This window comes from Paramisgurnus dabryanus, chromosome 15 (genome assembly GCF_030506205.2).
Source record: "Paramisgurnus dabryanus chromosome 15, PD_genome_1.1, whole genome shotgun sequence".
NCBI classification, from domain to species: Eukaryota; Metazoa; Chordata; class Actinopteri; order Cypriniformes; family Cobitidae; genus Paramisgurnus; species Paramisgurnus dabryanus.
In genome coordinates this window covers 15,763,560-15,775,829 of record NC_133351.1, presented here as the reverse complement: position 1 = coordinate 15,775,829, position 12,270 = coordinate 15,763,560, and the positions used below count along the sequence as shown (strand labels likewise).

The following is a 12,270-nucleotide window of genomic DNA, read 5'->3' as shown; positions in this document are numbered from 1 at the left end:
CATTGTTCAGAAGAACAGCGTACTTTGATTAAAAAGTTGATTGGAGAGGGGAAAACCTATAAAGAGGTGCAAAAAATGATAGGCTGTTCAGCTAAAATGATCTCCAATGCCTTAAAATGGAGAGCAAAACCAGAGAGACGTGGAAGAAAACGGAAGACAACCATCAAAATGGATAGAAGAATAACCAGAATGGCAAAGGCTCAGCCAATGATCACCTCCAGGATGATCAAAGACAGTCTGGAGTTACCTGTAAGTACTGTGACAGTTAGAAGACGTCTGTGTGAAGCTAATCTATTTTCAAGAATCCCCCGCAAAGTCCCTCTGTTAAAAATAAGGCATGTGCAGAAGAGGTTACAATTTGCCAAAGAACACATCAACTGGCCTAAAGAGAAATGGAGGAACATTTTGTGGACTGATGAGAGTAAAATTGTTCTTTTTGGGTCCAAGGGCCACAGGCAGTTTGTGAGACGACCCCCAAACTCTGAAATCAAGCCACAGTACACAGTGAAGACAGTGAAGCATGGAGCATGATATGGGCATGTTTCTCCTACTATGGTGTTGGGCCTATTTATCGCATACCAGGGATCATGGATCAGTTTGCATATGTTAAAATACTTGAAGAGGTCATGTTGCCCTATGCTGAAGAGGACATGCCCTTGAAATGGTTGTTTCAACAAGACAATGACCCAAAACACACTAGTAAACGGGCAAAGTCTTGGTTCCAAACCAACAAAATTAATGTTATGGAGTGGCCAGCCCAATCTCCAGACCTTAATCCAATTGAGAACTTGTGGGGTGATATCAAAAATGCTGTTTCTGAAGCAAAACCAAGAAATGTGAATGAATTGTGGAATGTTGTTAAAGAATCATGGAGTGGAATAACAGCTGAGAGGTGCCACAAGTTGGTTGACTCCATGCCACACAGATGTCAAGCAGTTTTAAAAAACTGTGGTCATACAACTAAATATTAGTTTAGTGATTCACAGGATTGCTAAATCCCAGAAAAAAAATGTTTTTACAAAATAGTTTTGAGTTTGTACAGTCAAAGGTAGACACTGCTATTTTTTTGAACACACCCCTTTCAACTAATTGCCCAATTGCACAGCCTTAAGAGCGTGCATATCATGAATGCTGGGTCTTGTTTGTTTTCTGAGAATCTACTGAACCTACTGGTAACTTGTTTGCCACGTAGGAATAAAAAAATATACTAAAAACCTTGATTATTCTGGTTAGTCACATTGTACTGCTATTATTTTGAACAAGACTGTATATATTAAGAACCATATTTTTTATGTATAATAACAAGTATAGACAACCTTAGCTTTCATTTATTAAAACTAACAAAATTATTCGCTTTTTAAAATTTATTTACATTTAATAGACTTTTTGGATTCTGGTATTAGCTTTTGTCTGTGATATCAAATTCATAAATATTTTTAAAATGCGTTTGTAAAATAGTATTTTTTTCTAGTTTTAAATTGGTTGCACCACCTGACACAGAAAGGGTACTGGCCTACCCATTACATCATAGTAGCTATTTTTTCAACATTTGAGAGAAATCTTCAAACTTTTCATTCAGCCATATAGACCACCTGGGATTCACTGAATGATGTGATATCATGTTTACTGTTTATACTTGTTAACTTGTTAATAAAAGGTCAATGACTGTGGTTGTACTACCCTGACATTTAAGAACATTCGAATTGTTGGACAACAAACATCCAAACAAATACTGATATTTGTGAATTTTTTTATGTTTGATTACAAAATAATGCAAAGTATCTTTATTTTTGAATTTGTAATAATTTAAACACAATTTTAACAGTTATATTGTACTGACATTTGCTTCGCCTGCCATTTTACAAGTTTGAGATATAAATACACATTTTTCTTTTGTTAACTACTTGTTTTCAAACTAAATTGGTTTTATAGAATAAAGTGGCACAAAAATATGCATGTCATGTAACTGACCCACAGTATAATTGTTTGACCCTTAAAAACCATAACAAACTGTATATCAAGTGAATCAAGAAAAACACAAAAAATCATAAAAAAAAAAAAAGTTTAATTCCTGCCAAATTTTTTTTATGATATTAATGTATATGTAGAGAGACAGATAAAAATTTTTTTTAAAGCATTTGGATATTTCACCCAAAAATGGGTAATTTACTCACCCTAAGGTTGTTACAAAACTGTATACATTTCTTTGTTCTGCTGAACACAAAGGAAGATATTTTTAGCAATTTTGTAAGCAAATATCTTTAAGTTTTTAAACAAATATCTTCCTTTGTGTTCATCAATCAAAGAAATGTATACAAGTTTGTTACAACCAGAGGTTGAGTTAATGATATTGATGCAGAATTTTTATTTTTTGGTGAACTGTCCCTTTAAAAGTTTTTTTGTCTCATAAATTTTCTTCATGAAAAACTGACTAATACTTAAAACTACCATCTGTATCAAATTAACCATCTTTTCAAACAAACAAACAGCAAAACACTGTAAACAGAACAGAATGCTGGGATTAATGGAACAAAGTGGGTGGTCTCTTAATCTATCTAATCTAATTCTAACTGTCTAATAAGCATAAACCATACATCCATACACACTCCCTATGGCAAAATCTTTTTTCTCTACTCCTTTAAAAAAATGGCCAATCACAACACCAACTTACACCACACCCAACTGCTCGTCCAAACATGTGCTTTAGGCTTTTTGCTCAGATCTTCTACCACATTTGTTCAGTACAACCAACCCACTGGTGGGAGAGAGTGCAAACACATGAGGTAACAAACAATGACATGGACTTGTTCGCTCACACACACACACACGCACGCACGCACACACATACTTGTCCCTGACATCAAAAGGCGCAGAAATACAAAACGAGTTATATGCCACTTTATGTAAATAAATGGTCCTTCTTGTCTGAGGAAAAATTCAAGTGTTCTGATTTATTTCCTTATTAATTTTTCCAAGCAATGTATACAAAAACATTTATATAAACAGTTCAAAAACACATAAAATATAAATATATCTAGCATAAAACAATGCACATCTAAACACTATACACTACTAAATCACGTTTCCATCGACTGTAAACTTTCATTTCCTATTGAGCCTTGCTGAAATCGGTACAGGTGTAGTATAAGGTCTCGAATCTCATCCCTCTTCCCTCGCACCTGTTGTCGTGGAAACCAGCGTTCTAATCTCAGCGGCAGGTCGAAGTGTACCACGGGGTCCTGAAAGGAAAAAAGCACTCGAATTTAATGTATTTCTGGGGTTTACAACACAGTAACACACATACTATCTTTGATCAACTGGTATTAGGAATAGTATAGGTATACCTGTAAAAAGCTTTCTGCATATTGTAGCAGGTAAAGGCCACAGTCACTGCTGTTGTCCTGCAGAGGGACTTTACAGTGTGAACCTACCATGCGTTCAGCACTAAAGTCACGCGAACCACCTTTCTTTGCCTCCCACTCCATCTGAAGATATCTTAAAAAATACTCATACTTAAATACAACAGATAAAAAATTCACACATCATACATTACACAACACAGACATCATGACTGTAGTCATAGTGCAAACACTTACTCGCGCAAGACTTTGAAGACACGCTCGTGAACCGATAACTTCAGGGAGTCCATGACCAGTATACACGGTCTGGAATATAGTGCAAATAAAGATACAGCATGAAACATGTTAGTTCAGTCTGAGATGTGGCCTGGCTCGCAATGCATTTGCTACTTTACGATTATAAAAAGAACGCACCTTTGGCAGATTGTTTTTCTCACACAGTTATTTTCTGTGCAGTCCTACAGCGAAAGAGGCAAAGGTTTTGCTGTTACTTTGCTTGGGGACATGATATCAAATCAATCAAAAATCAAATCAATCCAATATTTCTGACGAAATAGAACCCTGTCAGTTTTTATTTTGTTTATGGTGACTTACCGGAGGATCATGACATTTACTGGGCTTTACGTGGCTGTCATCTAGATAAAGAAAAACAATGTTTAGACTCAAGACACGGCACTCAACATTTCCAGCTTCTGGTGGGTCATGTATTAAAATTGTCATGTTACCTGCATCTTTATCCTCATCATTGTTGGATCTGTTGTCTGGCTGGATCTCAGACGCACACGAATCCTCCCCATCATCAACCTGCCTTGAGCCCCGGGCATCCCAATTTACATACTGTGGCTCTTCCAGCCCAGGGAAACAGATTACCACCAAATACCAGTGAGACCTGATGAAAAAAAAAACATGATGACAGATACATAAATAAAATGCAAACCTAGCTAGTGCTTGCTTCATGTAGAGACACATACATGCAAATAAAACTTACTCTTGAATATCAAAAAAGGAGCGCTGCCCGGACTCAAAAAATATGTAAAAGTCAAGGTGCTCTTTGGATAGGAAAAAAGTAGTATAGAAAAAACAAAGAAAAACTCCAAAGCACTATCTAAAAAAGTAAAAAGCTTTTATTAATATGGCTTGGTTATAATAAATGTATTAAAAATTATGGACATGGTAAATCCGACGCGTTTCGGCAAACAAGCCTTCGTCAGGGAGTAAAAGACGAAGGCTTGTTTGCCAAAACGCGTCGGATTTACCATGTCCATAATTTTTAATAGGTTTATAATGACCAAGCCATATTAATAAAGGTTTTTTACTTTTTAAGAGAGTGCCTTGGAGTTTTTTTTTGTTTTTGCTAAAACTTACTCTTGGTTGACCGGCACAAACAGGAAGTCTTTGTCAAAGATGTCTACGTGGCGGGTCCATGTCTTCACACGCTGATGCCTTCTGACCTGAGCTCTGAAAACACATATCAATCCATCAGTCATAAATGTATATCATGAAATTGTACCTTCTATGTTATTACTGACTAAATGAAATGTATAAAGTTAAAATGTATATGAATAAACACTCACGGTATGCTTGTGCTGTCTTCATTTGCATTGTCTCTGCGTGTAAGTTGTTTATAGAAAAAACTGCTGAAAACATGTGATCTGTCGACAGATGACTTTGGGGCTTTTTGCACCAACAAATACCTAAAAGACACATATGCATGATTTTTTTTACATTTGTTAAAGCAAACTTTTTTTTAACCAAAATAAGCTGCAAAACAACCAGACTTTATGGCAATAGCCACTCCAGTGCTTATAGTACTATATAACTTGTAAAACCAGCCTTACTTGAGGTAGAAGTCGATGATGACGTCATTAAGAAACTCCCCACTGTCTAAACACTCCAAATCCTCTGTTGTCACACTTAGAGCCCCTTTAGATGGTGGAGGGGGGAACTGAATCAACCTAAAGACAGTTTTATAAATCAGGGCTGAGGTGCAGAAAATATGTTAATACTAAAAGATGTTATCAAACTGATTTTAAATCAGTTTTTATAGTATGATTTCACTTGACAGAACAGAGGGAAAAACCAAACTTCTATACCTGCGTGTAGGACCGCAATGGGTGTACGGGGTCCATTCTGGCCCGAGTGCGGGTTCCATGGAAACACTATAGGAACCCCCAGATCTTCTGTGGCACAATGTGTGGACCGGTTTCAGCTGAACATCATCATCCTCCTGACACTGGAAACACAAACACAAACTTTAAAAGGGCCGTAATAATGAACAACAGGAGATTAAGAATTGAAAATGTGAAGCAGATTTCAAGGAAGTAAACAGAAAGCCACAAATGCAGCAGAAAAAAATGGCTTAAAGGGGACTTTAAAAAGACTTTTTAAAGATGTCAAATAAATCTTTGGTGTCTCAGAGTATGTATGTGAAGTTTTAGCTCAAAACATACCATAATTTATTAGGCTATAGCATGTTAAAATTTCCACTTTGTAGTTGTGAGCAAAAATGTGCCGTTTTGGGTGTGTTCTTTTTAATGCAAATAAGCTGATCATCACTGCACTAAATGCCATTGCCGTGGTTGGATAGTGCAAATTCAGGGGTGGAATTATCCCCTTCTGACATCAAAAGGGGAGCCACATTTCAATGACCTAATTTTTCACATGCTTGCAGAGAATGGTTAACCAAAACTAAGTTACTGGGTTGTTCTTTTACACATTTTCTAGGTTGATAGAAGCACTGGGGACCCAATTATAGCACTTAAACATGGAAAAAGTCAGATTTTCATGATATGTCCCCATAAAAGGGATGGTTCACCCAAAAATGAAAATAACATGTATGTACTTTTTCTGATAAACACAAAAGAAGATATTTTGATAAATGATGGTAAGCACACAGCTTATTGTATAACCATTGACTTCCATAGTAGGAAAACAAATACGGTGGAATTCAATGGGGACCATCAACTGTGTGCTTACCATCATTTAGTAAAATATATTCTTCATCATTTATCACAATTCTTCCTTAATATTGGTTTTCCTACTATGGAAGTCAATGGTTACGGCAGCTGTGTGCTTACTATCATATCAAAATATCTTTTGTGTTTATCAAAAAAAAATAAAAAATCTCATACAGGTTTAGAGCAACATGAGGGTGAGTAAATGATGACAGATTTTTAATTTTTGGGTATACTATCCCTTTAAGAAACAAACATCTGATGTCACACAAGACCTAAAATGTTGTCTCAACCCTTACGGCAGATGCAGCTGTATCTGCAGCAGTGCTGGTTTGTGCATCAGACTTGGACGTCAGCAGCTGGAGCAGGTGCGTTTCCTGAGAGCTCTGCAGCAGTGTCAGACTTTCTGAATATGTGAGAGGGTAAATAAGCTCTGGATTGCCTTGATTTAGAGCCACCAGCTCCATTAATGAAGTAAAGAATGCCGTCTCAAAGTCATCAACAGGCTCAGCCAAACACAGCATTACAAACGTGCTGCCTTCAGCTGTACACACAACACAAGAGAAAATATCATTGTAAGTATACAAAAAGACATTTAATTCCTGCATAAATATGTTTATCAACAATGTAACACTATAGTTACTGTAACACAAAAATGTATCTAGTTACTTATTTTATCTAGGTAGTTAAGATAGGTAGATGACCTGGGCATATTCCTGGCTGGATATCGGAAAGGTCTTTGTGCAGTTGACGGGCCTGAGCGTCAGCCAGCGATAGGAGTAGCAAAGGAGGGGGCTGGATCTCATCATCCTTAACCAGTTCACACCCCTTCAACTCATTCCCTTTCAACACACTGTATTTACGAACGTTTTCCATCTCTAAACAAATGATCACTGACGAATCTACAGGTTAAGAGAGAAAGTTTACAAAATAAATTCAAGGTTAACAGTACATACTGAATGTAAACTTTTATTATGTAATGCAGTATACATTTACCCTTAAATGAAATGGTGATTTTCTGAGTTGTGATCTGAATAAAAGAATTTAATAAACATTTGAGATACTCATGCACCAAACACAAATTTAAATTTTGTCATTTTTATTAATCAGTGCCTATTCTATCATCTTTCATATTGTCATCACCTCCATTTTTGCATTGGATATGACATCAACCCCACCCATGTGAAGAGAAGACAGTTGTATCTCAATCATACTAGAGCACTGAAAACACCAATAAGCATCAGTTAATGCATGCTTTGACCAATAACAGACTTTAAATTTAACCGGAAAAAGATTTTAATGGTATGTCTCCAAATAATGTTTAAAGCCAATGTATTATGATCTTTAAATTATTTAACGTATAGTGCAGTTTGTCTTCATACCAACCTGTGTAAGCAGTTCTGCGATTTGTGATCGACACTCAGTCATTGCTATCTGCTCATAAACACTTGCTGGTTTTTCATGTGTAGGTATGTCTTTAATGCCCTCTGGTGGCTGGATGTTTCCAAACAAATCTTCCTTTTCATTCTCTTTTCCCTCTTCCTCATCCTCCTCTTCACTAGACAGAACAACTGGCAGAGGTAAAAAAGAAAGAGTGATTGGCTTCAAATAGCCATTGCACTTCCCATAGCAATACAACAAATGTGTAGAACAAAACTTTTAAAGAGTTTAAGAGTACATTAACTGTGATTAACACATGTAAACAACTATTTCCTACTGTCAATTTAATGAAAAACACGTAAGATGTCATAGAAAATTCATAAGAGAAATAATAAATAAACTTCTTACGCAACTAAACATAACCAGAATGTTATTGTGACAACACTAATCACTTACTGGTTTCAGTTGAGAGGCCCTGACAAGACTGTCCACCTGCACTCACAGAGGCGGAGTCTGAGCCGGAAACCAAGCGACATCTTTTGAGCGGGACCTCCCCATCAGCCCCAACCGAGAGACGTAAGACGCTACCCCGCAACCCGTCCAACTCCTGTATCACCTCTCCATTCTTGCGTTTGTGTTTTTCCTTCTCATATTCTCCGGTATCCTCTGTGCACTCTTTTGGATCATCCTCTTCTACCATACTGGCTAGATGCTGCAAAAAATCAGTTGTTGATCCAAGAGATAAGGTGTAAAATAGTTTTTACAAACACTAAGTATTCTGAATGCTTTACCAGTGGGTCTTACCTCACTACCACATTCATTCTCTTCGAGGCTACACTGCTCTGCTAATGATGACGGGGAGCCACGTCCAAATTCGGACCTAGAAGAAACCACTTCCTCGGACTCTGAAGATGCTTCTTTTTCTTCAAATGTAGATGGTTTGACTTGTTCAAACAAATCAACAGTAATTTCAACACATTGCGATCCTTCGGGAATTAATGCTTCCTTTTCTTCAAATGCACATGGTTTGATTTTTTCAGACAAATCGTCATTAATTTCAACACATTGTGATCCTTCCGGAATTAATGCTTCATTTTCTTCAAATGTAGATGGTTTGATTTCTTCAGGCAGATCATCATTAATTTCAACACATTGTGGAGAGTCACTTTGTCTGGGTGAAGAAGAGTTACTTGATTTTTTTTCAGACAGCTCTGGTAGTTTCAGTGAAGAGTTTATTTGTACGATTGGTGAAGTTTTGATCTTTATTTGATCTCTGGATGAACATGATTTATTTTTATTACAAGGGATTGATGGTGAAGTGTCTTTTGCTCCAGCGGGGTCTGATCTACGTCTTAGTGTCACACTGGTTCTCCTCGTATCGTTGAGGTCACTTGTTGAGGTCTGATCACCCCGCCTCTCTCTTGCTGACCTTTTGCGTTCTGATTGGTTCTTTAATTTGAAACTCTTTCCGCTACCTCTTAGCAAGCTTTGACCCCTCTCTGTCTGGAGGACATCTTTTAATACAACCTTGATCTGACGCCTGTAGAAACAATAAATAATTAGGACTTCTGCTAACACAAACAAGAAAATTACCATGGTTTCTTGTGATCATTAGTGCTTTGAACAGACCCTTAACCTTACATAATAAACTACAATGCATTGTGGAATCAAGCACCAATAACATTATCCTAAAAAAATACCCAAATCTAATTGATTTATACTTATTTGAAGTAATATTTAGGTTTCTCTTACATACATTTACAAAATATCATTAATTCTTCACACCATAGCTCTAAAAAAGGACTATATTTTCTTGTGCATCCACAAACCTTAAACCTTTCAATGTTTATTTACATAATTTGTTTACTAATGGCACATTAGCAGTTTTAGTTCACTAGCCAGCATGCACAGATGGTTCATGAGTGATAAGCATGAACAGTGGTACATATGAGGAGCTCAGATGCTAAACGCCACCTCTGTCAAAATTGAGATAATTATATTGGCCGAATGCTCTCGGCACGTTAATACGTTGATGAAGTACTTTTGCTTCAATCCCGCTTAATCCCAGCCTCATGCCATTCAGAAAAATACTGGTTTGTTGGCAAAATCCATTAATAAAAAATAAAACAGCTCATATTTACAAGAAAACATGTCAGACACACTTAGAGGGTTTTGCATCTGAGCTCTTCATATGTTAAAGACAGATAAGAAAAGTGCATCACTTACAACTTCATTACAGGCAATACAGTCTCACTGTGTCTGTGTCTGTGTGTGTGTGCATGCAAATGTGCTCATTGCCTAATGAGAACACAACCTCTGACAGGAAACAGGTGTGTAATAAAGAGCGTTAAACGTTTAGAACAGTCAAAAGATAATGCATCTAATGTCACAATGTAACAAATAAGCAAGTTCAAATTTTTTGCATTTTACCAAAACCCACCCAGCTAGGGATGCATAACGATTAATCGCGATTAATCTATAGCAGAATAAAAGCTATGTTTACATCATATATGTGTGTGATCAGTATATAATAACTTTGTATGGATAAATGCACATAACTGCATGTATATATTTAAGAAATGTTTACATGTGTATATACATTTGTATATTTATGTATAATTTATATTATATATAAATATAAATACTTAATATATATAAAAAAAAATTCTTAAAATTATAAGTGCATGTGTGCATATTTATATATACATAATTATTATACACAGTTTACAAACATATATGATGTAAACAAAAACTTTTATTTTGCTATCGATTAATCATGATTAATCGTTATGCGTCCCTACACCCAGCACATTACCTTTGAATATCCTTCCATGTTATGCACACTTGATCATTGGAAGTTTGTAATCTGGTATCTGATTGATCGGATGTACCATTTGATGCCAGCTGTGTCCAATGGATCTAATGCAGATATTTAAAAACAGGTAATACAGGTAAACAAAAATTTTATGAGATCTTATTTATTGTGAAAATAATTTGTATAAACAAATTTTATACAGGAGAACATTTTCTATTAATTTCTTACTATTTCACTAAATTTATTTATTTATTAAATAATACTAAAAGACCTTAATAAATCTTTAATAACTGGTTATTAACCCACAAGTGATGTAACGGTTTACATGGCATTAAAACCAGTGAGCAATACCAGCAACTTTTATAATCCATTTATTATTGACATTCTTTACAACTGAGTTTAAAGTGTAACAATACATCATATTCACTGAATAATAGTTATATTGTAAAACATCATTTTTAACCCATCTTACGGTCACATTGGAGTTGTTCTTTTTCCGATCTTTAGACATCTTTGTATCCTCATCTTCGGATGTGGAACATCTCCTAGTGATCTTAAGTGGATTTTCAGTCTGGGACACATGTACATGGTTAAAATGTTGATTTTTAATGATATGCTGGATTTTTGGTATAACTGATGACGTGCTCAACAATATCAATATTGTTGTTTATGTATGGACTTACCTGACAGCTGTCACGTTTGACAACTGGCGAGATGGTCAGAGCTCTCCTCCGCTCCAGAGTGTCAGACACGAGGCTGTTGCGAGTTTTTTCATGTGGCATTCTGCAAACAAAGGTTTAAATCCCTCGTTTAGATCACAGACACAAAACATGGGATTAGAAGCAGTGTGTACTATTGTAACCAAATTTAGGACAGCTGACTTAGCAGTGGATTCTGCACTAAACTCTTACTGAAATTATTTTATTAATTAATAATTAAAACATTGTCATCTTGTAAATTTGTATTACACGTATCAGCTGATCTTAACGCGCGCTCTGTAAAACAATCAAAACATGCACACATGCGAAATTTAAAAAGTTCCTAATTTCTGGCTAACGTAAACTCAATGCCTAAGTCTGCTATCGTGTGGTTTCAATATTTATACACCTACTTTAAATCCCAGGGTCAGGGCAAACTGTAGATCATGATAAATGAAAATAATTCCGCAACAGAACCGAAAGTGAGCACATGAACATTTGGATTATAACCCTCCAACTAAAAACTTCCGCTAGTCACCGGAAGTCACGTGCTATTCTCTTTTGGAAAATGTTACGTAAAAAAAGACTACATGCGCCATCTAGTGGCGTGAGGAGCATGTACACTGCATATAACGCTAGTGATCTCGAAGGAGGATAATGCTGAACGTATTTGAACATCCAAACACCTAACATTTCATTTTAAACGTATTTTCAATTAATAAGAAGTGTGTCCTATTTTAAAGTTTCATATGCTTTGGGAAGACCTACTTTTTCATTAAAATAACAAAAACATACACATTTGTACATATACTAATATTAAACAATTACATTATTATGTACACAGTACAATAGAAAATAAATCACATAAGATAAGAAGGAAAAATGAAAGCAGGTGGATGAATAAAATAGAGGCCAATTAAATTAAATATCAAATAAAAACATTGTAAAGTTCACATAAGTTTCGGGTATTTAAATATTTCTTATTAACAGAATTTTTAATACTGCTCATGCAGAGCCTTATCTCAGACTACAAAATCATAAAATTAGGTTTCTCGTTTGTAAAC

General features: G+C 35.7%; 1 protein-coding gene across 2 annotated transcripts; it reads right to left on the bottom strand.

Moving 5' to 3' along the window:
• Window positions 1–2,060: 2,060 nt before the first annotated feature.
• Window positions 2,061–11,731, bottom strand: LOC135733283 (sentrin-specific protease 7). Of its 2 annotated transcripts, none has more exons than XM_065251696.2 (21): window positions 11,620–11,731; window positions 11,192–11,291; window positions 10,987–11,079; window positions 10,509–10,612; window positions 8,498–9,233; window positions 8,150–8,405; window positions 7,700–7,884; window positions 7,457–7,534; window positions 7,310–7,343; window positions 7,018–7,215; window positions 6,613–6,857; window positions 5,453–5,592; window positions 5,198–5,314; window positions 4,934–5,053; window positions 4,725–4,817; window positions 4,085–4,248; window positions 3,954–3,994; window positions 3,774–3,817; window positions 3,597–3,665; window positions 3,345–3,495; window positions 2,061–3,239 (listed from the first exon to the last, which is right to left on the bottom strand). In XM_065251696.2, the coding sequence occupies exons 2-21, from the start codon at window positions 11,288–11,290 to the stop codon at window positions 3,078–3,080; spliced, it is 3,129 nt and encodes a 1,042-aa protein (XP_065107768.1). In that variant the 5' UTR covers window position 11,291; window positions 11,620–11,731; the 3' UTR covers window positions 2,061–3,077. The 2 variants fall into 2 exon arrangements, with proteins under 2 accessions (XP_065107768.1, XP_065107767.1); XM_065251695.2 differs by having other exon boundaries at window positions 2,062–3,239; window positions 10,981–11,079.
• Between the last annotated feature and the right edge of the window lie 539 nt (window positions 11,732–12,270).